This window comes from Polyodon spathula, chromosome 4 (assembly GCF_017654505.1).
Source record: "Polyodon spathula isolate WHYD16114869_AA chromosome 4, ASM1765450v1, whole genome shotgun sequence".
NCBI classification, from domain to species: domain Eukaryota; kingdom Metazoa; phylum Chordata; class Actinopteri; order Acipenseriformes; family Polyodontidae; genus Polyodon; species Polyodon spathula.
This window is the reverse complement of record NC_054537.1, coordinates 43,386,496-43,413,827: the sequence shown is the minus strand read 5'-3', so window position 1 is coordinate 43,413,827 and position 27,332 is coordinate 43,386,496. Positions and strand designations below refer to the sequence as shown.

The following is a 27,332-nucleotide window of genomic DNA, read 5'->3' as shown; positions in this document are numbered from 1 at the left end:
ATATATATTATATATATATATATATTATATATATATTAGTGACAGACTGTGGGGAGGAAAGAGGAAAATTAATGTAATTCATGCCCGATTTCTAATGTCTGAGACCAGCCCCCAGAATGCCATAAGAAGGAGCCAGGAGGAAAGTCACCTGGATTCAATCTGTAATCATTATCACCTGCCTGTGATTAGCAGGCATGTATATAGGAAGGTCAGAAATGTTTGTTTGAGACAGTCTCCAGTCTGTGTGAAGTGAGGCTGTTGCCATGAAGAAATCTGTGTGGTTTGAAAAAGGTATTGTGTGAACTTTTTTGTGTTTGTGTGTGTTTTTGTAACTGGGAAATAGCTTAGCTGTCCAGTATGTAGTCAGGGAATCAACAAAAAGTTCAGTTAGTACTCCATGTCGGAGTTAGATTTTTGTTTCTGTTTTATTTCTTTTGTTATTGGAAATAATAAAAATTAAAATCTTGTGTTTAGGTATCTATTTTAAAGGGCAAAATGAACCTGAGCCAGGAGGCTCAGTTACCATATAAATATATCTCCAAGTAGGATGGATGCAACAGCCACTAAAAATACTTAATAAAGAAAAAAATCAATTGATAAACTGAAAACTCACTTTTAATAATCCGCTACGTTTTGGCTTCTGTCTTCTTCAGATAGCATGGTAGAAAATAGTTAGTTAAACTGATGTTGTTAGCTTAAACAATAGATATTTGTGCTTATGAGTATCAATTTGTAAAAATAAATAAATAAATAATCTATATGCTTTCTGAGCTTGAGTGTCATACAGTGTACGTAATATACCAAATATATAGGGCAAAAGTTGTCCGTACACAACGATAGAAATACTAACAAAAAGCATGATAGCAAGTGCCATGAGAAAGTGTTAAGCAGTGTGTCAGCTTGGGTAGGGTTACATAGTGCTACCTTGTCAAAGAAATATGCATTTTATAATGTATGTTCATCTAACAGTATTCTGCTGAACATTAACTGTACTTTTTCTTCACTTGCCTCCACTTACAAATTAAACTGTCTGCATCGCATTGTGGCAATTGTTACAGTGCCAATTAAGAGAAAATGTAAGAGAAGGATCAAAATGACATCATCACAGCAGGTTTTTTTAACTAATTGGAGATGATTATAACCAGAGGCAACTGCAATCTGTGGGCACCGAATATTCCACAGACATTTCCTTTATGACCTGATTCAAAACAGAGAATCAGTGACACAAAAAAAGTAATTATGCTAGTTTCTTTTGTTATGCACATAGGTAGGTTGCTCCAAGGAAATTGGTAACCTATCTTTTTTTTCCTACTTAATGTACCATGGATCTGCAGTGTTGGTGGCAAATCCAATGGCATATTTTGTCATTTAAAAAAGCTATTGCAAATATAAAACCAAAACATATTAAACCAATTGACATTAAGAACAAATATATATAAACATTGTGGCGTATCACTTTGAAAATTAATTATTATTTAAATAACATTATCATTTGGAATTTCTTTAAACAATAGTTTTCTGTTCTTGCTTTCTGGTCCAATAAGAGCTTACCAAACTGAGAGGAGATTGTCAGTGGGCAAAAGTTAACCATGAATAACACTGAAGCTCATGAAGTATCCTGAGCCCCATGGATACTTTAACCAATCCTACTTATTACATAATGTGCCTTTTTATCAGATGCTGCAATCCTAATATAATTACAAGGCCAGTGATTCAAATTTTCAGGGTGTTTAATGATATATTGTTTGATGTTGTCTTTGGTGGCTGAGTTCCTGATAAAGGCTCTTAAAATAACAATGGAGCCAAAAGAGGACAAGAGTTGGTTCTGGAAGAGTTTTTAAATGTAATCCTGGTGGAGGTTGGAATATTGTTCTGCACTCATGTCACTTTCTGAAAAGGGAAATGGTGTTTAGAACTAGGGTTGGTTAATTTCATTGCACAAATAAACATATAATAACATACATATTGTCCATCATAAAGCCATCAGAAGGATTAACACTTTTTTTTTAATAGCATATAGGTTTAGACAAGCAAAAAACATACTGACTTTAAATTACTGGTTAGCGTTGGAAACCAACAGCACTTTTGTTATATATTGAGTATAGATATACTGTTGATAATAGAATTTTTTTTTTTTTAATGCTAAGGATGTTGCAATTGGTGGAATAAAAGTCTAAACAATCTATTAATATACTGAGTGACTTTAATGAGTAACACCAGGAGCAGAGGTGGACAGCCTTTTTTGATATCTCTGTTCATATTTACTCGGCCATAGCTGATAAAATCTCAGTAAGATGAGCTTTCTGCTGTAGGTTCAAAAGAACATGGATACACCAATCTGGCTGCAGAATCTACAAAGCTTTGTGCTTATGCAGCACACAGGGTACTGTAGCTTAAAGCACTTTCATGTCTTCTACACAGTATTTGACCTGTATGTTTATTGTGACTAAAACCACAGGTTGCAATGCAGCAAACTCCATTCACCATTCTTGAAAATTAGAGAGAATGCTGTTTGGCAGTCAGTATGATAATGAGGAAACAGGAGTGAATGCAGTTTTTGAGAGGTTCTTGGGGCTTGGGTGGGGGTGGGTGTCAAGAATCTTTTTGGGGTTTGAAGTTCCCTTTCTATTTGAAGATGGCCACCAACCATCGTTTATGGTATATACGCCTGCATGTTGGCAGGAGTTACGCAGGGAAGGATTGACCTCCTTTTGCTTCTCAAGTTGGTAAGGTAAGACCATCTGTGTTGCATTGAGCTCTCTTTCATTACTTAAAAGCGCTGCACTGAGCTTGCTGCTAGTTCCCTTGCACTTTGTGCTGAAAGCTGGCTTTCCGCTTTCATGGAATCAGCTCCTAAGCCGTAGTCCTTTTTTTCTTTTTATATTAACTGTACTTTTCAGCACCTGCATGCTTGGTTGCAGCTGCTTTGCCTTTACTGTCTTTGGTCTGTGAGTCGACTGCCTGTGCAGTATTGATTTTAAAGGAGTGAGTGTGTGTCCTTTCACCCTTTTTACTTGGGAGAGCGCTGTTGCTCCAATGGGGCTAGGCTTGCCTTGTCCCCGTTGTCGAGTTAGTCCACCAGCCGCCATCTGTGCAGCCATCGGGGCTTTGTTGTTTTGCTTGTTGCTGCGCGTCCTCGCGCTGGGTTGTGCAGAGGACTAGCTGCAGCGCGGCTGCTTACAGCTTGAACCAGCCATGTATTTCCTCACCAGGGCCAGCCCCATTGCTGAGTTGAAAATAAAATAATAAATTGCAGGCTGCGTTGGCCCACCACCACATGTGTTGGACTTTACAATCAAACAGACAGTGTGCTCCCCCCCCATCTGTACTGTATTATCTGTATATTAACTGTATGGCTATCAATCGCCTGCCACAGCTTCGGCCCTTGTGTCCCCCGTTGTACGCTACGTGCTGCTCAGGTGTGTAACCATGCGGTTAGGGTAGGTACCGTTGCATAGCTGCCCCCGGTGTTTTTTTAAATAACGCGGCACGTGCTCGGTTCGTGCTACTTCAGTACCATGGTGTGCATGGTGCTCACTGACTGACGGTACCAGGTACAGGTAGTGCGCGGCCTTGCACGGTACCCATTGCTCTGTGCTTAGTGCACTCGGTACGCACGGTACTCGACGCTGCAAGGTATTCTGTACATGGTGCATGTAGTGGTTACGGTACTCTGTGCACACGGTGCTCGGTAGGTAGGTGTCTAGTACGTCAGTGCGCGTAGTGCCCTCGGGTGCTCGGTGCACGAGGTGCCTCGTTGCCCTTTGCCTGTAGATGGTGCTCCACTCTGCTGTAGGCTACATGCTGCCCTAGTTGGGTGACTGCACGTAGTCCAGGCTAGACACCCTTGTTTGTGTGTATGTGTAGTTTTATTTCACTGCCTTGCAGTTTAGAAATAAAAATAATACAAGTGTGATTCTTCCACTGGCTTCTTCCAGCTCTGCTAGCTCCACTGTTGAGGCTTGTTTCAGCCTGCCTACTCGGCATGCTGTTTTAAAAAAAAAAAAAAAAATCCGATCTATGCGCTGCCACGGTGGCTGCTATTTTACCCTCACAACCTTGCTGTGTGTGTGTATATGTGTTTTTTCTTTACTGCCTTGCAATTTAGGAAGAGAATGTAGTATGATATCCACCCAGACCCAGCTCAGTGGTTGAGGAATTGCTGCAGCGCCCCAACCGAGAACGTAAGGCACTTCGACAGGTAGAGAACAAGATGCGGTGTCCGCTGTACTCGCCAGGCAGTCTGTCCGGGCGAATGGTTTATCACACTGTCATCCTAGCTCCCTTACGGCTGCAGGGTGATTTATTACCTGGACGACTGGTTGATCTGCCCAGTCGCAGGAAGGAGCAGTGGCCCACACAACTATTTGCATCTGTTTGAGGCTAGGTCTCACCCTCAACGATGCCAGAGCCAATTAATACCGATGTAAAATACAGTATACTTGAGTCTCCAGCTGGATGCCCTTACAAAGCAAGCCTACCTATTGTTCAACAGAGTAGCTGCCATTTGCAACTGTCTAGCCCTGTTCATAGTTCATAGTACAATTGGTGTTGAGTTAAAAATTATTGGGTCTGATGACACAGGTTCATCACCCACCCAACTAAGGTTGCTCCACAAGCACCCAATCCAAGTGGCTCAGTGCCTTCGGCTGCACTCCAAGCGTGACAGACAACGTCGGCTTTTAATAGTGTATGCTGCTGGCTAATTCCATAAGAACATAAGAACATAAGAAAGTTTACAAACGAGAGGAGGCCATTCGGCCCATCTTGCTCGTTTGGTTGTTAGTAGCTTATTGATCCCAAAATCTCATCAAGCAGCTTCTTGAAGGATCCCAGGGTGTCAGCTTCAACAACATTACTGGGGAGTTGATTCCAGACCCTCACAATTCTCTGTGTAAAAAAGTGTCTCCTATTTTCTGTTCTGAATGCCCCTTTTTTCTAATGCCATTTGTGACCCCTGGTCTTGTTTCTTTTTTCAGGCTGAAAAAGTCCCTTGCGTCAACACTGTCAATACCTTTTAGAATTTTGAATGCTTGAATTAGGTCGCCACGTAGTCTTCTTTGTTCAAGACTGAACAGATTCAATTCTTTTAGCCTGTCTGCATATGACATGCCTTTTAAGCCCGGAATAATTCTGGTCGCTCTTCTTTGCACTCTTTCTAGAGCAGCAATATCTTTTTTATAGCGAGGTGACCAGAACTGCACACAATATTCAAGATGAGGTCTTACAAGTGCATTGTACAGTTTTAACATTACTTCCCTTGATTTAAATTCAACACTTTTCACAATGTATCATCTTGTTAGCCTTTTTTATAGCTTCCCCACATTGTCTAGATGAAGACATTTCTGAGTCAACAAAAACTCCTAGGTCTTTTTCATAGATTCCTTCTCCAATTTCAATATCTCCCATATGATATTTATAATGTACATTTTTATTTCCTGCGTGCAGTACCTTACACTTTTCTCTATTAAATGTCATTTGCCATGTGTCTGCCCAGTTCTGAATCTTGTCTAGATCATTTTGAATGACCTTTGCTGCTGCAACAGTGTTTGCCACTCCTCCTACTTTTGTGTCGTCTGCAAATTTAACAAGTTTGCTTACTATACCAGAATCTAAATCATTAATGTAGATTAGGAATAGCAGAGGACCTAATACTGATCCCTGTGGTACACCGCTGGTTACCACACTCCATTCTGAGGTTTTTCCTCTAATCAGTACTTTCTGTTTTCTACATGTTAACCACTCCCTAATCCATGTACATGTGTTTCCTTGAATCCCAACTGCGTTCAGTTTGAGAATTAATCTTTTGTGCGGGACTTTGTCAAAAGCTTTCTGGAAATCTAAATAAACCATATCATATGCTTTGCAAATCCATTAATGAGCAAATAGATATTTAACCTAAATGCATTTTATTAATCAGTTTAACTTAACATTGATATCTGAAGCAAAAACTATTTAACCAGAAATCCATTATAGATGTACTGTCGTGTGCTGAACTAATTGAGTTGTAAAAAGTATTATATTAAAATAACATTACAATTTTAAAAAGTGAACTTGTGCTGCATTATTTTGTAAAATATCAAATCACCAACTTTGATGTACAATAGGTACATCTAAAAACACCATCTCTCACTGTAAACCGCTTGTCAAAAGTGGAAGGCACCGACTGAGCAGCTGCCCCACTGCACTGTCCGTGCTGCAGTAAAATGCGTAGGAGTCTGTAACATCTAGTATTTTTTGGCAATTTTAGTATTTGTAATGCATTTTTAATAATCATTTAATTGAGTAACTATTTCTTAATGATAACTGAATTAGTTAAATACATATAATGGTTGCTAGGAATGGGTGAAAGTGCTATGCAATAGGAGTCTTATTTTCCATGGGCATCACAGTTTGTGTTTGAGTGTGTGTCTGGGTTTCTCTCTCTCTCTCTCTCTCTCTCTCTCTCTCTCTCTCTCTCTCTCTCTCTCTCTCTCTCTTCCTTTTCTGTATCTTTCCCTTCCCCCATCTCTCTCAGAGATTCAAAGATAATAGCTAAGTATTTTAATTTATCTGTTACACTGTATCAGAGCTAATTCATAAATGCTAGAATTATTATTATTATTATTATTATTACTGTTTATTTATTAGCAGACACCCTTACCCAGGGCGACTTACAGTTGTATACAAATACATAAAGAATTACAGTACAATTAAGATCAAGATACAAAATACAGTGACTTTAGTCCTAATAAGAGCAAATATAAAACACAGTACGATTTGATATCGGGGCAGCAAGAGCAGGTAACAGTGTTGATAGTTACATCAGGGTTAGATACGAGTGTGGGTGAAATATAAAATACTACAGATTGGGTTAAGTGCAGGATTAAATACAGTAAACTAGGGAGCAGATAAGTGCAAGTTGAAGTGCATTAAGGCAGAGCGCTATATTGTCCAGAAGGGAAGAGTTGAGTTTTACAGGTGTTGTCTGAAGAGATGTGTCTTGAGGAGGCGCTGGAAGGTGGTCAGAGATTGGGCAGTCCTGACATCCGCAGGAAGGTCACTCCACCACTGCAGGCGAGGGTGGAGAAGGAGCGGGCTCTGGAGGCAGGGGAGCATAGAAGAACAGCCAGTCTTCTAGCGGATCGGAGAGGTCGGGTGGAGGTGTAGGGAGATATGAGGGTCTGGAGGTAGCTGGGTGCAGTCTGGTCAAGGCAGCAGTAGGCAAGTACAGGAGTCTTGAACTGGATGCAAGCAGTGATCGGGAGCCAGTGGAGTAACATGGGAGAAGCGAGGCAGAGAGAACACCAGGCGAGCAGTGGAGTTCTGGATGAGCTGGAGCTGACAGGTAGCGGATGTAGGGAGGCCAGCCAGGAAGGAGTTACATCATCTAGACGGGAAAGTACCAGGGCCTGGATGAGGAGTTACGTTGAGTAGTTGGTGAGGAAGTGTCGGGTTCTTTGTATGTTGCTCAGGAAAAAACGGCAGGTGCATGCTAGAGTGGAGGAGTGTTGAGGAGGATGGAGAGAGCATAGTAGATTTCAGAGGAATGGAGACAAATATCAGAGGAGGGGGAAGATAAGTAGGGGAAGAAAGGGAGGTCAGATTTAGAGAGGTTGAGTTTGAGATGATGTGAGTGTATCCAGGAGGAGATAGCAGACAGACAGATAGATATGGGAGGGGATCTTGGGGTCATAGGAGGGGAAGGAGAGGAAGATCTGAGCATAATCAGCATAGAAATGGTATGAGAAATCATAGGATGTGATGAGGTGGTCCAGGGAGCGGGTGTAGAGAGAGAACAGGAGAGAACCCAACACTGATCCTTGGGGGACTCCTGTTGAGAGAGGGTGAGGTGTGGAGGTTGAGCCGCGCCAGGTTACCTGGTACGTACGGTCGGAGAGGTAAGAGGACAACCAGGCCAGAGCAGTGCCGGAGATTCCCAGGTCAGCAAGAGAGGATAGGGAAATTGATCAACAGTGTCAAAGGCATCAGAGAGATCGAGGAGAATTAAGACAGAGGAGAGAGAGGCAGCAAGGGGAGAGTTTAGCAAGTTAGTGACAGACAGAAGAGCAATTTCTGTGGAGTGAGCAGAGCGGAAACCGGATTGCAGGGTTGGGGAGGGGAGGAGCGTGGCGGGCAGTTTGGAAGGTGAGGGGACAGAGGGAGTCGAGGGAGCAGAAGAGGGTGGAGGTAGCAGAGTCTATAGAGTTGGGAGGAGTCGATAGGAGTGAGGTGAGAGAGCAGTGGAGGCAAGGACAGAGGGGGAGAGAGAGCAGAGGTTACGACGGACATTGACAGTGAGGATAGGTGGAGTAGGCAGAGAGGGAAGAGACAGAGAAAAAGATGAAATAGTGATCACAGAGGTCCAGAGAGGCGACAGATAGGGTTGAAGGGCAGCAGACCCTGGAAAAGGTGAGGTCCAGTTGATGGCCAGCTTTGTGGGTAGGAGGGGATGGAAAGAGAGAGAAGTTGAAAGAGTGAAGGAGAGGAAGGAATGCAGCAGAGTGGGTGGGGTTGGAGAGAGGGATATTGAATCATCCTACAGGACAGTTGAGGTAGACAGAAAAAGGAGGGAGAAGAGGAGATAGTCGTGTTCATTGAGAAAGTGACAGCAGTTGACAGGGAGAGGTTAGTTGGATGACGTGAAATTCAAAGGTGTTAACAAAGAGTGAGAAGCGGTCAGAGGGGACAGAAAAGAGTAAAGAGGGAGAGAGGAGAAGACCATTCCCACCTCCCCGTCCAGTGAGACGCGGAGTATGGGACAGGACATAGAGAGAGGACAGGGCAGCAGGAGTTACAGTGTTATCAAGAGAGAGCCGTGTTTCAGTGAGAGCAAGGAAATCGAAAGGTGAGAGGCAAAGGCAGAAATGAAATCAGCTTTGTTAGCAGAAGAGTGACAGTTCCAGAAGGAACCAGAGATAGTGCGGGAGGGGAGAGAGTGGGGGGGGGGGCGGCGGCGTCGGCGGCAGAGGAATGAGGTTAGAGGGGTAGGGGAGCAGCAGAGGAGAAAGGACAGAGGAGGGGAGCAAGAGGACAGAATAACAGGGATGTGAAAGACAGTCATAGCAAGACAGGTGAGACAGATAGGTAGAGTAGTAGTGGGAGCAGGAGCGGTGGGGGGATGGTACAGACCTGTCTAGTAGTTGACGAATTCCAGGGCGCTGCTAGTCTTGCACCCTCACTTTGTAAGAGAACTGGTTAACAGCTGCTAAACTCAGTAAAGTAAGTTAAACTCAGTCAGTAAAGACAATACTCCAGCAATACAATAGTTTCAATGCCAGAGCTCAGACTGCCCTTGGACGTGTGGCCCTTAGACTGCTACCGCTCGGACTGTCCTTGGATTTGTGGCCCTTCGACAGCTGGTGCTTAGAATGGCTAAGACACTGGTTGTCAATTTATACTGTCCTACAGGTCTAGAGCTGGTCCATTTTCCATGCTATCTAAATACACTTCAACCACAGCTCTGTATACTTGAATTGAATTCCTTCAAACCAGCTAATGCAGTTACATCAGCAACAAATATTCAATTGTACTTACCAAAATCATTATTTTGTATAAAAGTTCAGCTTCAATTCAGGATTTTTGCTTTTTGTGCTGCGTTTTAACTATTTAACAAATAGGGCAGAATACTGCATACATGAGATGAAGAGGTACATGTAATTCTACTTTTATTCACAATCTCATCTCATTAACTTACTCCAACAGGTTATTGTTAGTTTTGATTGTCCTTTCGCTATAACAAACCCCTCGATAAAACGAACAAAAGGCTTGGACCCAAACAGGTTTGTTACAGCGAGGGTATACTGTATTTATGTACATCTATTTGAGTTATTTTATCAATGTGCATCTATAATAAAACAAAATAAAACAACATTTTTTAGTGAATAAAACAAAATAAAACTAAATTTGTGAAAAATAAAACCAAAAATTATTAATTAATAAATAAATAATTTCACAGGGCTTTAATTATAACCTAATTAATTTAGTAGGCATATGGTGTTGGTTTTACCAACCCTTGATTTAAAGCATGTAGCGGGAGAGCAAAGGGGTAGTGTAAAGAGTGGCTGAAGCGAGCTGTGAGGGAGTATAAGTGCCACTGTTTCGCCAGTATAAGTTGGAAGTTGTTATTGCTGTGAGGGCCAGAGCATATGGGGCTCGACAGCAGAGTCCCAAAACTAGTTAGAATAGGAGCAGTATAGTTTGCCGCAGTTGTTCTTTGCCATTAAGGAAAATTGGAGAAATTATATAAAAATATATTGAGAAACATTGGGAAAAAAAGAAGACATTCTTTTGGGCGTGGAGCATTGATACAGTCTGAGCAATTGGGGCTAATTTGATAGAAAAGTAGCTACAGCACTGCTGAGCTACAAAGTGCAGATCAAACAAAAAAATGTTAACTTAATATTAAGAGAATGTGTGCAAGATTAAGCAACAAAATAATTAATTAAAAGACGATGTTAAAAATCTTACAAGATGAGAAAAAAAGAATCTCTGAGGCAGCATTTAATGCTGAATTCCATTTGCATTTTGGAAAAGAAAATGATTGATGCACAGGGAGCTATTATGTGCAAGGCAAAAATAAGGACCAAGACAGAATTAAGCAGAAATTCTGGTGGTTATATATGAGTGAAGGACCCCATTTGAGGTCAAAGTGAAAGATATTAACAAAAAATAAATAATTCACTGTATTTTTCTTCCAGGTTGGTTCTGAAATGAAATTGTTGCTGATTCTAATGGTAATCCAAGCGAGGAAAACAAGACGTTCAGCAGAGACAACAATGCTGGAAAGAAGAACATCCAGCTGGCAACAGGCAGCAGGAACAGTCAGCTTTTCACTCACAGGTAAGGTGGTTTACAGTTCCCAATTTTGCAATACTTCAGGACAATCATGTACCATATTCAAATGATGGTAAGCCTGCCTGTTTGTATGCACCTCAGAATGACTTGTCCCTCACTGGTGGAATGTAGGATGTATTTCAATGACGGGTATGATCTGGGTTATAACCTAGTCAACCTAAGGCAGAGATGCATCGCCATTAGTGTTGTAGATACTCCTGTTCAAAGCATATGGGGTATATGTGTAGTCTAACAATAAGAAGATAACGACTGCAGGTGATCTGAGCTAATTGCAAGGAGCAATGGGCCTTCAAGGTCGCCGAGGAAGTTGTTGAGTTGGTTGACTATACATGGTGGGGTGCAGCAAAACAGAGTTTGGAACAAAGAAAGTCCTTCTGGGAATTCATTGCATAACTTATACCAGATGTAAATGAAACAAAGGTTAATAATACTGTATTGAACAGCCAAAAATGATGCAATAATGCAAATAACCGAAACACAAGTGGTAAACGATGCATACAAAGGCAATCAAAAAACTATTACATTAACACTCAACATTCTGTGTATGTTAATAACTCTAAGTTTGATGTCCTTACTGGAATAAGCTTATCAAATGAGTTGTTTAGCTGTGATTTTCATTTTAAAAGTATCAGCATTAACATTTATTATTTCTTTTATATTGTATGTTACTACTAAAATGGGTTTGTGAATGTGAAAGGTCGAAACAATGTTCAAGGTGTGCCATGTAAGATCTGTTATTTTTGACAATTTTTGTATTTGTAAAGTACTTTTAATAATCATTTAATTGAGTAAATGTTTCTTACTGATAACTGAATTAGTTCAATACATGTAATGGTTGCTAGGAATGGGTGAAAGTGCTATGCAATAGGAGTCTTATTTCCATGCTTGTGTGTGGGCATCACAGTCTGTGTATGTGTGTGTGTGGGGGGGGTCTCTCACTCTCTCCCTTTTCTCTACCTTTCCTTTCTCCCTCCCTCTCATTCTCTCTCCCCTATCTCTTATCTTATGAGCTCTCAAATGAGGAATGTGCAGCAGAGTTTGGGGGTTGTAGAATGTATCTACTGTGGGCTGGGGTTTGTGGGTTTATGTATTGTTACAATGTTAAAGTCACTCACTGTTGGAAAACCAGGAGAGGCTGACACACACCAACTGTCCAGAAATAATAGCCAAGTATTTTACTTTCTGTTACTCTGTTTAACTTTACTTGTATGCTAATAAAATCTGAATACTGTGATTTGAAATTGTTAGTTGTCTGGTCATGTTTACTCTCATGTCTCAATAGATATTAAGAAAAAAAATTGTTTACAACAAATCAAAATATAATAATTAAAGGCTTATGTTAAAGTAAATGAATTTGTCTCTCAATAAGAGCAACACTATAAATGTTATATTATTTTTAATAATATTTATTTGGAGGTTACAAAGGCACAGTAGCACAATGGTTATTTTTTCCCCTCAATTTGTGTAATAATAAATGTAATAAGATTAGACATAAAATATTTTATGCATATTTAACTGAAGTTGTATGGAAATATGAAAATGATCATGTACATTTAAAAAATAAATAATCCTTTTGTGGGGGCCCCCAGAGCTTGAGGCCCTAGTAGAGTTGTCTCCCCTTCCCCCCCCTCTCGTCAGCACTCATGATATGACATTTGGCAATCATTTGATATGCATTATTTCAATACTGAATAAACCACTTTTAAATACACTTTAATACAATTTCAATGACAACTGAAAAAAAAAACATTTGTTATGTAATATACCCAAACAAATATATATGTGCTATATAAGGAATAAACACCGATTCACAGTAAAGCATAAACTTCTGAGTCACACAACGTTGTCATTTTTTTCTGTTTACCAGAGACGAAGAAAAGCAAAGATTAAAAAAAAAAAAAAAAAAAAAAAAAAAAAAAAAATTGAGCAGGTATTGCGTATGAAAGCAATACATAGTTCAAGATGTCTTGAGAGGAAAACTACATCACCAAATCAAACACATTTAAATATATAATACACAGAGCTTTTTTTTTTTTTTTCTTTTTTTAAGCATCCAAGTAGTGACAATATGACTAAACATATTGCCAAAAAAAAGTTGTCTTAGTGAAAGGTCAAGAATATTGAAGTAGGCAACAGCAGTTCCCATTAATTGTGGGAGCTTAAAATGTACAACAGTTTCTCCATCTTCTTTGACTTGGAAAAAGGTGCTTCTTGTGTAGATAATTAGAATGCATTGGGTGCAGAGTGGTTGGAAGTTACGGTCAACTGTGCTGTCCGCTTCATGGAAATAGCAGGCAATTTTCTCTTTGCTTTAAGAAGAGAAAGTGATATTGGAAAAAAGTCAGCACTTAAACTATAGCAAAGCACCCTTCACAAAGCCACAAACAAGAAGCAGGACAGCAAGTCCGTAGCTTGTGGCTATCCTCGCACCTGCGGAAGAAGTTATAAGATATTCGCTCATCTTGCAAATTTCCAGTGGTTCTTATTAGGCCTTTAAACACATATATGTATATATTTAAATTATGTTGCTACCTTGGCTTTAGTGCACATGATTTCCTTGACATGCACTATAATAAACACATGCATTTTCTGTCCAATGGAAGTTTAACAAACAGATCAAATTCAATTCTAAATCCTCTGTACCAGGAGGTCATGTTTTTAACAAGTTAAAGATAAAACAAGTTACCAACTGACAAAACACTTGCATGCTTACAAAGGTCACATTGTTGTTAATATATATATATATATATATATATATATATATATACATACACATTACACAGAGTTCAAAGATGGAAAACCGCTCTATATCCAAGGAGAAACAGGGTCCTCATCAATAACTAGAAATACTTAATGAAGAAGTAATACTCAGTGAAGAAGAAAAGTAGCTGGTAAATTGCAAACTCACTATTTTAATAATAGCTAATTATTACAAAAGTGAGTTTTCAGTTTATCAATTACTTTTCTTCTTCATTATATATACACAAGCTCTGTGTCGAAGGAACGTGACAACCACAAAAGCTGCTTCTCTTTACCACGTATTAAGGTAGAATCTGTTTATGCATGCGTCTACTCTTTTACGCACTCTAAGGGACGAAAAAAGCTGAGACCATGACTGCTTTTCGTTTTGTCCATTCTATCTGTGCGAAACATAATTTTTGGCAAAAATCCAAGCAGACGCAGCCAATACCATTGCTCAGATAGGAAATAAGCACGGCGCGGAACTGCTTTACTTCGCAATGCAATCAGTGTTGTTGTGGTTGCTAGGTTACATGTTGCCTGATGTTGTGCAGTGTTGTGTCGTGCTCGCTGTTGCTAAGATATGTGATGCCGTAAGTGAGTGTATGTACGACAGAGACACAATTTTAAGATACAAAAACACTGTTTCATGTGCCTCTGTACAACATAACAAGTACGATATAACAATACTGATTTATATATTATGCATTTTAAGTAATGTGTTTCCAATAATGTGGCATGACAGTAATGCCTACACAGACATTTTATCCACAGACGTTTATCCACTGCACTATATATATATATATATATATATCTATATATATATATATAGCTTGTAAATTATTGTATAAGTTGTTAGAATGGGGACTTTTCACAATAAACAAGTAATTTAGGTTGTTTTAAAAATAACAAAAATATAATGATATCGATATGCCAAAAAAAACAAAAAAAAACGATGTATTTTTTAAATATTACTAGATATTACAGTATGGATTTGTGGTATACACACTAGAATTACATTTTTATTATGGCAATGCAATACTTGCGTTGATCCAATGACTAAAGCAAACAACTGTGTAGGAAAAAAAAAGTAAAAAGTTTTCATAGGTTTTGTAATTTAGAACCTTTTGAATTGGTAAAAAAAGGGTAAATGGTTATTTGCGATTCAAAGGCTGAACTGTTGAATAAGTAATTATTATTTTAGTCTTGATAAATAATTAGAATGTCAGGCCTACAGTAGCTACAGTTGCTTGATTTCTATTGGTGTAGTTGAACACAGAAAGCCGGTATAAAAAGATTTCCATTGCATGAGAATAGATGTTACAACTTCATGCTGATATTGGACTCAGCTCTTGCCAAGATAAGCACCAACTAAGACATAGCTTCTTTCACTGTAAACTAATGTGATCCATCTACCTTTCCTTCCATGTCAGGATGCAGATATCCTTCTGCCTGGAGTTGGTGGTGGAAGTTTAATACTGGCTCCAGGGATCAGCTTATTTTGCCTCCCTGGCACATCACCACACACAACGGCTGCAATGCTGGCTCCAGGGATCAACCACAGTATGGCCTTCCTTAGTGCATCAGCATGACAACCGTCTGGACTGAGTTGAGTAGGGTAGAGTACTTCTCTGGGGTCTTCAAGTGGGCACATTCCATCCTTGGTGTTTCGTCGACTAGCCAACAACACCTTAAGAGGGCTGGACAGTGATTCTGGCGTCTCAGCATCAACCCCCTCCGTCTTCTACTCAGCTAAGCCCAACTTACTTTCCTTCCTTTATTTCAACGTTGTTTTTTTTTCTACTGTGCTTGAGATCTCCAAATAGAATATATTCATCTCAACCAGAGCCAGTTGCTGCTTCACTCTGCTGCTTCAGATAAGTTCTTCACTATGCATCGCAACTCTTGACCACTGAATCCGATGTCTGTGAGAAACCGGGTCATGGAGTGTTCCACAAATCCTCGACAACCCATCTCCACTGAGTAAACCTGGACTCTCCATCCACACTGTTCCGCTTCAGCAGCTAGTTGAGCAAACCGAAGTCCACTGATTCCTCCCATGGCAATATTAACTCTACCAGGTGAACAAGACGTGCTGATCCAGACCACAAGACAATATCAGGTTGAAGGCTAGTTGTGGCAATCTCTACCAATGTAATTTCCAATCGAACCTTGGCGCACTTAAACTCCTCGGTTAGAGGCGAGACTGGCAGCTGCAGTATCCCTTTACCATACAGTCCCACTCTGCTGAGGCAGCGTGGAAATCCTAACCAATTCCTGACGTATGAACTTATTAATGCTTCCAACTTCTCTACTGTTGTCAAGAAAACATACACAGTGAGTGGCCACAGAAGTCTTGGCTGTAGACCAAACTGAAGGCACCAGAGTTTCAGTTTGCCCAGTAAAGCGCTGCTGTCTTTGCTCTTCAATCCTTGCACTGCTTGTTGTCTCACTTCTCTCACACAACTGTGTCTTTTAGGCCCCCATCATACCATCTCCCAAGACTTTTCACAGGATTCTCAGACACTGTTGGTATTGCCTCACCTCATCACTACTTTACCTTTAATTATAGAGATGCTCCTTGACCTAGCGGACTTGAATTGCATCCATGCCCATTCAATGTTATTGATTAGTTTTCCTATTAGTGCAGGTTACTGTTGTAGTCACGATTGTCATGTCATCAATGTATGCTCTAATTGGTGGCAGTCGCATTCCAGAGCCAAACGTTCTCCTCCCACTATCCATTTTGATGCCCTAATAATTACTTCCATTGCCATGGTAAAAGCCAGTAGAGAAATTGTGCATCCTGCCATTATTCAAATATCAAGACATCTCCATGTATTGAATTCTGAAGTTGAAAAACTAAATTGCAAATCTTAGAAGTAGGCTTTAACTAAGTTTGTCATTGTCCTTCGTAGTCTGAAAAAATCAAATGCTGCTCAAAGAAGCTCATGTGGTACTCAACCGTATACATTAGCTAAATCCAGGAGTGTCACATGGAGCCCCTTCTCCTTTTTAGCTTAAATTTGCACTGATGTACTGTAACCATCCTGGCAAACCTGGAATGTCGGCTTTCTCTACTGAAGTGTCAATTAAACAGTTCTTCAATAGGTAATCTGACAATCTCTGAGCAACAATGCTGAAGAAAATCTTGCCTTCTACGTGTAACAGGGAAATAGGACGAAACTAACCGATACTCGTAAAATCTTTTTCTTTAAGTCAAAAGACCCCACCTGTTGGCACCATGCTCTTGGTGCAACCTGTTTTTCCCATGCTACTTTCACCAGTTTTCACAGGATTCATAGAATATCAGGGGCACTCTTGTACACTTTGTACAGAACTCCATTAGGCCCTGGCGATGATGATGCCCTTGCCTTTTTCACAGCTTGCTATACTTCTTTTTGCTTAGGTGCACAGTCATCCAGTTGATATTTTGATGGATTAATAGATGGGATGTCTGAAGGTATCAACATAGGCTCCTGCCTTTTTTAATTTGTGTGCACTTCCTCAAGATATCTCTCTAGCTCAGATTTAGTTGCTTTTAGTGTGCCATTTTTGTCCCTGGTGAATAACTTCTTTGCAAATTTGAATTGGTTCTTTATAAAAGTTAGTTCTCACACACTCCTTTTTGTAGCATTTCCATAGGCACTCAGCTCTGCTCAATGTTACAAGCTTATCTTTTCTGACCTTTTGTAATATACTGAGTGCCTCCTTCTGACTTTGTTCTGCTCTCCTCCATTGCTTCCTCAGCTGCCTCCTTTCTCTAACTAAGCGCTCAATCTCCTGCTGCCATCTAGATTTTACAGGAATAGTTTGTACCTTTTCCTTTCTTTTTTCAACTCCAAACCTCTCGCTTACATATGGGTAGATGGTATTCCCAAATTTATTTGGCTTGTTTTTGACTGTTCCACCTAATCTTTCCAACGCAAAACAGAGATCCGTGTTTATTGTGTTCCATGCGGTTTTCTTAGAAGCTCTTGGCCATTTAACTCCAGGCTTCTGCTCGATGAGGTTCTTTTCTCTCTTACACTGGTTCATCTGATCGGGTTCACAAGGATCACTGGGTTCATCACAAGTTGTGTTTATGCAAGTCCTCCATTCATCTATGACAGGGGTGCTGATTTCCTGCGAACTGTGGTTTGCTTCCTGTCACTGGATTTCAGTATTGATCAATGCAAGGCCCTTGTCCCTTCTCTCTCAAGCATTTCATTCTTCCTCGATAAATCTTCAAATCCCTAACTGTTGTCACTTTGCTCCAGCCACAGACATAAACCTGGAGCTCCATGTCTTTGCTAAGTGCAGATCTTAAGCTACTCCTTTGCAAAGTACTCTCTGTTCTCATATTCATTTCCTTTCCTAAGTCATTAACTGTGTTGTCAAACCTTGAGTCATCTTCCGCCCCCACTCTCACAGACTAGGGGTATTTTTGTCTTTAATTTCTTAGAAGCCTTCGGCTTTCTTCTAAATAAAAAGAAAATATTTACGCCTAATGGTGGAGATCTGCAAGCAACATTTCTTATTTTTGCAGACACATGCTGTGATGTCTGTAGCTTTACAAAGGATATTTCTAACCAAAAACATCCCATCTATCCACTAAGACAAAACTAAGTTTTTAATTTCAGTAACATGTATTTCTGCTTCTCAACAGATTATAAAAGACATAGACAAAGACTTTGAAAAAGCTTGTTTAATGTCTGCAGTAGTTTCTCTTATCTATTATTGATTGAGATAAGATACTGTCAACTCTCATTATGACAAACTTGCAGAGGGCAGAAAATATGTTTGTTGAAACCAGAGTTCTCAACAAAGACCTTTAAGTTCAAATAACACATTAATAGTCATTATATTTTATATGCTATATTATAAACTTAGTATTGTATGCTTATTGTAACACCCCCTCAAGACAATAAAGGGGTATTTTGTAATACAATACAACATAGGAATATCCAACCTGTTTCTAGTAACAAGCGTTAGTACTCCTGAGCTTCCAGATTGTAGTGTCTAAGTTGCTGTCCTGGCTTTGATAGCAAATCTAAAAATAGTAAATTAGGTCATGGGTTGAACGTTTAAGAAGTAAGAGTTGGAAGATTTGTAAAAAAAACAAAAGTGTACATGTTTGCTATCGTGGCCTTGTGCTAACTTTAACAAATACACTTAATTTTAGACAGCCTACAACCTGTTTATCTAAGAGATAGTTAGTAAAAGCATTTGCTGTGCTAATCCTGTTGTTTCAACTTAATGAATATAGTGCAATTGTAATGCAATGTGTATTTCCTTTTTAGTTCATATATTGTAGAAAACAAAGTTGTATATTTTGTAGTTTAAAAAAAAAGTATAAAAGGCTATCCATTTTTTTTTTTTTATAGCAGAATAGTAGCATAATTCACTGCATGCTAAGCTGAAAATGTAAACAGCACATAGTGCTATACATTTCTAGAATGCTTGTGCTCTGTGTAACTGCTGTTGGGAGGAATGTGATCAACAAGTACGGCATGGGTGAGATAAACAATTAGGTGTGTACATGTGATATAAAGAGTTGTGTTTTTTCTCAAACATAAATAAAGGCTTGGGTGTAGCATCAGCTTTTGCTGACATATACAAGAAAAACAGGTTAGTATGTTATGACTTATGATACACATTTAAACTGCACTCAAGTATATCGCGTGCCTTCCCGTGAACAGCATGCCACAATGCTTTTACGTTTGTCAAAGGATGCACACGATATTTTGAAAATGATGGTATTTAGATTTCCTTCATTAAAATTTGAGATATTTCATAATCACTTTGTTACTACTCGTAGTATTGCTGAATTTGACAAAAGCATAACAAATAGCACTGCATTCAAGGTAAGATTTACTTTGATTGATTTTAAAACATTATAATCCATTCATGGTGGTAAATAAATAAAAAATAAAAAAACAATATATGAGAAAGTTGGTGTAAAGTGAATGTTCATACCTGAACCAGGACTGTGTTTGAGGATTTTAGATGTTGTTGTCAGAGAACTGGAGGTGGCGTGAAGACGATGGTTGTCAGAGCTGCCTCCATTGTTTGCCAAAACTGCATTACCTCTTCTGCGTGACTTTCCGTCCTGAAGATGCAAAGGCGATGACTCCAGTGCATGCTTATTTCTTGAGATACTGCTGACATTCACTTGTAGATATGCCTGAGCTTTGTATTCCTGGAGCTCTCCATAGTTGGCATCGGTCACCCTACATTCATACAGACCTTCATCATCTTTGTCTACTTTGGAAATTTGTAGCTTGTGGGAAATGTCATTTCCCTGTACTTTTACTGTCTGTAAGAATCCAAAAAGAAGCATTATAAAATATTGATACATATACTAATTTAATCAATTTTATGCACTGTGTAGCACATGTTATACAATTTGCTTTTAGTTATGGTTGTTGAGAAATGTACATTTTTAAATTATGCACACAGCACATTAGTTAATTTCCTATTCTATTAATGCATAAATGCGCAAAACAACAATAATTAAATTTGGGGGAGTATAAACTTTTAAGTATAAACTGATAAGCAAGGCAACAATATTTGTATTTAATAACTTTCATAGGTGTTAACTATCAAACAAGGCCAAGTCAAACCCCTGAAGGGAGGAGAAGAAGATAAGAAATATTCAGACAGAATGAAAAAGGTGGTTCCCAGATTTTAAATAATTAGTGAGCAGGGGCTCACTTCTAGAATAGCGTGAAGCCTTTAATAAAGTTAGTTAATTTCAGACAAATGAAACAAAACTGTTTTTTTATTTTTCTGCTTTATTACCAGGGGTGCCATCAGTAAAAGATAACATTGCTTTTCTCATAATATTTAATTGTGAGGCCTTAAAAATAAACATGATGTAAAGAGGCAGCATATCTGTGTATCTTTCTGATCTGATAATATGTATATTTAAGAACTATTCTGTGACAAATAGAAAAATCTAAAGGCATGTATGTTTAGTACTATGGGTATAAGCAACAACAAAATACAATGAATGGTTAAATATTGTGCATAATGGTAGCAAGACAAGGGGTGTTCACATTGACCTAGTGCCAGCTAAAATACATTAACTAAATAGCATAATGATACGATATTAATAAACATATTATTCAAATGTATTAACTATATTTATGTGCAGTCTATTTATTGATCTAAACAGGGACAGCTCTAAATCCTGATGTCATTTAAATAAAGAAGGCCCTTCCTTTTACATATTTTTTATAGACAAAAATACATTCATATAAACGTTTACAGCTTAACCCTTTGAGTAGTGAGTTCTAAAAAGCACTGCCAGTCCAATAGGAATGAGTTTTTTTTTTTTTCTGTCTTCTGCAAGCACTCGATTATTACGAGTACAGTGTACAAACCAACTGAAAGCTATATGTTTGTATGTATGTAATGAATACTGACGAAATACAGACAAATCATTTTTACCATAAATAAATATAAATAAAACAAATATATATATATATATATATATATATATATATATATATATATATATATATATATATATATATATAGTATTATCAGTACCCCTTTTGACAAAACTGTTTTTATATTGTACATGTATTTGTTGTACCACCTTGTTGGTGTTGTTGTGCTGGATTGTTTTTTTTAACAAAAAAAACACTCTCTTTTGGGAGAGGAGACCACACCCACACACACACACACCCCCCACACACACACACACACACACACGCACACACACTGTGATGCCCATATCTATTTAACTAATTCAGTTATCAGCAAGCAATAGTTACTCAATTAAATGATTATTAAAAATGCATTACAAATACTAAAACTGTCAAAAATACCAGATGTTACAGGCTCCTACGCATTTTACTGCAGCACGGATAGTGCAGTGGGGCAGCTGCTCAGTCGATGCCTTCCACTTTTGACAAGAGGGTTACAGTGAGAGGTGGTGTTTTTAGATGTACAGTAGCTTGCGAAAGTATTGACCCCCCTTGGCATTTTTCCTATTTTGTTGCCTTACAACCTGGAATTAAAATTGGATTTTTTCGGGGTTTGTATCATTTTATTTACACAACATGCCTACCACTTTGAAGATGCAAAATATTTTTTATTGTGAAATAAGACAAGAAAACAGAAAACTTGAGCGTGCATAAGTATTCACCCCCCCCAAAGTCAATACTTTGTAGAGCCACCTTTTGCAGCAATTACAGCTGCAAGTCTCTTGGGGTATGTATCTATAAGCTTGGCACATCTAGCCACTGTATTTTTGCACCATTCTTCAAGGCAAAACTGCTCCAGCACCTTCAAGTTGGATGGGTTCCACTGGTGTACAGCAATCTTTAAGTCATACCACAGATTCTCAATTGGATTGAGGTCTGGGCTTTGACTAGGCCATTCCAAGACATTTAAATGTTTCTCCTTAAACCACTCGAGTGTTGCTTTAGCAGTATGCTTAGGGTCATTGTCCTGCTGGAAGGTGAACCTCTGTCCCAGTCTCAAATCTCTAGAAGACTGAAACAGGTTTCCCTCAAGAATTTCCCTGTATTTAGCGCCATCCATCATTCCTTCAATTCTGACAAGTTTCCCAGTCCCTGCCGATGAAAAACATCCCCACAGCATGATGCTGCCACCACCATGCTTCACTGTGGGGATGGTGTTCTCCATAGGGTGATGAGAGGTGTTGGGTTTGTGCTTTACATAGCGTTTTCAGAAATGGCCAAAAATTCAATTTTAGTCTCATCTGACCAGAGTACCTTCTTCCATATGTGTGGGGAGTCTCCCACATGCCTTTTGGTGAACACCAAACGTGTTTGCTTATTTTTTTCTTTAAGCAATGGCTTTTTTCTGGCCACTCTTCCGTAAAGCCCAGCTCTGTGGAGTGTACGGCTTAAAGTGGTCCTATGGACAGATACTCCAATCTCCGCTGTGGAGCTTTGCAGCTCCTTCAGGGTTATCTTTGGTCTCTTTGTTGCCTCTCTGATTAATGCCCTCCTTGCCTGGTCCGTGAGTTTTGGTGGGCAGCCCTCTCTTGCCAGGTTTGTTGTGGTGCCATATTCTTTCCATTTTTTAATAATGGCTATAATGGTGCTCCGTGGGATGTTCAAAGTTTCGGATATGTTTCTATAACCCAACCCTGATCTGTACTTCTCCACAACTTTGTCCCTGACCTGTTTGGAGAGCTCCTTGGTCTTCATGGTGCCGCTTGCTTGGTGGTGCCCCTTGCTTAGTGGTGTTGCAGACTCTGGGGCCTTTCAGAACAGGTGTATATATACTGAGATCATGTGACACTTAGATTGCACACAGGTGGACTTTATTTAACTAATTATGTGACTTCTGAAGGTAATTGGTTGCACCAGATCTTATTTAGAGGCTTAATAGCAAAGGGGGTGAATACATATGCACGCACCACTTTTCCGTTATTTATTTTTTAGAATTTTTTGAAACAAGTTATTTTTTTCATTAAACTTCACCAATTTGGACTATTTTGTGTATGTCCATTACATGAAATCCAAATAAAAATCAATTTTAATTCCAGGTTGTAAGGCAACAAAATAGGAAAAATGCCAAGGGGGGTCAATACTTTCGCAAGCCACTGTACATATTGTACATCAAAGTTGGTGATTTGATATTTTACAAAATAATGCAGCACAAGTTCACTTTTTTTAAAATTGTTATGTTATTTTAATATAATACTTTTTACAACTCAGAATTAGTTCAGCACACAACAGTACATCTATAATGGATTTCTGGTTAAATAGTTTTTGCTTCAGACATCTATGTTAGGTTAGACTGATTAATAAAATGCATTTAGGTTTTTTTTGTAAATAAAAAAAAAAAAAGAGAGCAGAAAGGTAATGTGCCAAGGCCTCACATTTCTCTTGACGGCCCTGTATGTCATTTTTACAGTAAATAAATCAAACAAATGTGTGTGTGTGTGTGTGTGTATATATATATATATATATATATATATATATAATAAATTTTAAGTCATAGAGAAAGGTTTTGACAAACAACACGTCCTAACAAAAAAAAACGTCAGGAGAAGGAGAGAGACATGAATATATCATATCTGGGTAAACAGGTTGTGGGGGCAAAGGGAATGAGAGTGTCTAATACTTCAGCATGTGATACTCCTTGAAGCATGGAGCAACGCACAGAGCTTGGTGCCGCCTCTTCGCTGTCACTTGATGTTGATGTTAAATATTCTTTGCTTATGTCTTCACTGACACATTCACTGACATCAGTGGAAGAATTGTATGTATTTCAATTTAAATCGTAATCTAAATTCAGTATTGTTACTAATACTTCTTTCTCACTGAAAACACTAGTCACAAAGATGGCCGGAGTGGGGGACGTCAGACCAGAGCCAGGAAATAAATAAACAAAGAGAGAGGTGGAGTTTGGTGGAGCTGAGTGAATGGTCTCGCTCAGCATTTAATGAATGAACAGACACAGAAAATAAACGGCTGCAACAAACAAAAACAGGACACAGCACATTCGCAAAAATAAACAGACAAAAAAACGGACTAACACTAAACAAAGGTGAGCAGATATTTTACTTATTTATGATCGCAATGATTACCTCCATCTCCTATCCTGTTCTCCACTCACCAAACACACAACCCAGAGTAAGTGAAAACATGCTGCTTTTATGCAGCTGTACCAAGACTCGACTGCTAATCAATCATTCAATTGGAGTCTCGGTACAACTGCATGTGAATTAATAAAGTGCAATTCCCCGTGCTCACGTATTATTACTTTTTGCTTGCGCGTGAAGTGCTGTGCAATCCTCGTGCCTAAATACAAATATACTTTTTTAAACACACATGAAACACAGACCCGTTTATACCCCGTGTACCAATGCCTATACACCAACATTTAACACACCACACGCAACATATAACAGAAAATACACACAGGGGAGGGCACTTCATCACATATACCCCCCCCCCCCCCCCCCGTGCAAAGCACACATGGCCTCAATGGCCACCTCCCCCCTTAAAAGCCCAAAAGTCCAGCACAAAGTCCTGGGCCAGGACTGGAGGCTTCAAGGGGCCCACAGGTTGTAAAGCTGTCAACAGCAATGCTGACAGCAGGGTGGCATACTCCTGCCACTCTTCTGCTGCTGGTGGCAATGCAGGCAGCTTCCCAGCTGACAGCGGAAATGCCATCAGCAGAGACATTAATAGTTCCCAGTCTGGCTCCTCCAGCCGGGGTAGTCCTAGCAGCGGAAAGGCTGCTTGGGGGGTGGTCTCCTGACCTTCTCCCTTCTTCGTAGCCGGCAGCTCCCCTTGGTGGGGCTCCGACCACAGTACTTCCGGCTGCAATGAGGAGCAACAGCCAGCCCCAGGCGAAGCGGAGCGACTGGCAACCCCAGGCGATGTGAAGCGGGTGGCAACCCCAGGTGAAACAGGTCCAGCGACCCCAGGCGATGCAGAGTGGCGGCCACCCCCAGGAGATGCAGTTCCAGTGACCCCAGGCGATGCGGAGCGACTGGCAACCCCAGGTGATGCCAGGCAGGTATCCTTGGGTGAAGCGAGGCAGGGAGTCAGGACAAGCTGGGGTGCGGGTGTTGGCCCTCTTCTCGGCTACAGCGGCCAGGCGGTTCTTCCCCGTGCTTCCCTCAGCAGTTTATGCAAGGGCTGCTGAGGATCTCCAGCATCTAGTCCTGGTCCTTCTGGTGAAGGGAGAGGCAGCTCCTGCTCCTCTCCCGCTGATGGTGATGGAGGTAGAGGCAGCTCCAGCTGCTCTCCTCGTGATGTTGGGGGAAGTGATACCAGCAGGCATTCATCCTCTGCTGGTGGGGGAAGTGATACCACCAGACATTCATCCTCTGCTGGTAGGGGAAGTGATACCAGCAGGCATTCACCCTCTGCTGGTGGACGGGGACCCAGCAGGCATTCACCCTCTGCTGGTGAAGGAGGCCGAAGCAGCTCCCGCTGCTCTGCTCCTGCCGGTGGAGGTGGCGGAGGCGTGTAGTCTCCTGGCGGAGGAGGTGGGAGCGCTGTGTAGTCTCCTGGCGGCGGAGGCATGTAGTCTACCCTTATTACAGGGGACTGGTGCAGCTCTCCTTCACTTGCAGGGGACTTGTGCAGCTCTCCCCCACTTGCAGGGGACTCGTGTGGCTCTCCCTTACTTGCAGGGGAAGGTGTTGGAGGCAAAGGAAGCACCTGCTCCTCTTCTCCAGATGGTGACGGTAGGGGAAGTGATCCCAGCAGGCACTCACCCTCTGCTGGTGGAGATGGGAACAGCTCCCTCTCTGGCTTCGGATCCCCATGGTCCCCCTGCCTGGGTGCTGGAGACCCTGCTACCTGTGCTGCTGTTCTTTTTATAACTACCTCCAGGTAGCAGAGGGCCAACTCCACACCTTCCTCCAGGGAGTTTGGGGTGTGTTCCCTCTCATATGCCTCCCATCGCTCCCTGTCTATCAGCCACAGGACCCGGATGGCTATGGCCATGGAGAGTGCCTCCAGCCCAGCATTGTCCCACATCCAGTCCCTCATCCTGACGGCATCTTCTGACATTTTGGGGTTTTTTTTGTTGTTGTTGTTTTGTTTTGTTTTGTTTTTTTTGTTTTTTTTTAAACAAGAACTTGCTGTTCCTGCTCTGGTCTGCGTCTAGGGGGAGCTGGTAATCCCGGTTCTGACACCACGTGTCACAAAAATGGCCGGAGTGGGGGACATCAGAGCAGAGCCAGGAAATAAATAAACAAAGACAGAGGTGGAGTTTGGTGGAGCTGAGTGAATGGTCTCGCTCAGCATTTAATGAATGAACAGACACAGAAAATAAACGGTTGCAACAAACAAACACAGGACACGGCACATTCGCCAAAATAAACAGACAAACAAAATGGACTAACACTAAACAAACATGGGGAGCAGATATTTTACTTATATTATTTTTGATCACAATGATTACCTCCGTCTCCTATCCCATTCTCCGCTCACCGAACACACAACCAAGAGCATGTGAAAACATGTTGCTTTTATGCAGCTGTAACAAGACTCGACTGCTAATCAATCATTCAACTGGAGTCTCGGTACAGCTGCACGTGAATTAATAAAGTGCAATTCCCCGTGCTCACATATTATTACTTTTTACTTGCAGGTGAAGTGTTGTGCAATCCTCGTGCCTAAATACAAATATACATTTTTAAACACACATGAAACACAGACCCGTTTATACCCCATGTACCAATGCCTATACACCAACATTTAACACACCACACGCAACATATAACAGAAAATACACACAGGGGCGGGCACTTCATCACAACACTGTTGACGTTTTTGTGACTGGGTTTATTATACGTAATTAAAGTTTAAAGTTGCAGAACGTACCTGTACGTTTGTACTCACTGGGAATGAGAGAGAAGCGAACGTACTGGTACGTTTGTACTACTCAAAGAGTTAAGCCCATAATATTAAACTATTACGCTTACACTTATTTTTGTTCCATCGTCGTCTGGATCTCTTTCTGGTACAATTTCCACCTATAAAGAGACAAAAGCATATTTTAAGCCAAATACAAGAAAAACATAATACAAATGTTATGCTTTTTGACCTGAAAGGAGTCGTCCTCCTATGCGGAGGGAGAAACTTCATGGCAATACCATGGTGATAAGTCCCAGTACTAAACGATGTGGATAAACCAATGAGAGAATAAGAGGGACTGACGTCTTGCCTGTAAAATAGAAGCAAGCCTTTAATGTTATGTCACATCATCTGTATTTCACTTATATGCAATTTTATTTTTCTAGAAAGGCAGTTATAATTAATTAA

General features: G+C 40.3%; 1 protein-coding gene across 3 annotated transcripts in view; it reads right to left on the bottom strand.

Annotated features, from left to right (window-relative positions):
• LOC121314560 (V-set and transmembrane domain-containing protein 2A-like) overlaps positions 1-27,332 on the bottom strand; it is a 96,217-nt gene that overhangs the window by 26,678 nt on the left and 42,207 nt on the right. Inside the window, exons 3-5 of one of the 3 annotated variants that reach the window (XM_041247965.1) lie at positions 26,993-27,043; positions 19,534-19,873; positions 12,262-13,145 (exon numbers count right to left, since the gene is read on the bottom strand). In XM_041247965.1, the coding sequence (XP_041103899.1) occupies positions 13,060-13,145; positions 19,534-19,873; positions 26,993-27,043 (477 nt within the window). In that variant the 3' untranslated portion in view covers positions 12,262-13,059. Of the gene's footprint in view, positions 1-12,261; positions 13,267-19,533; positions 19,874-26,992; positions 27,044-27,332 lie in introns of those variants that run through there. The other 2 variants (XM_041247966.1, XM_041247967.1) reach the window with 2 other exon arrangements.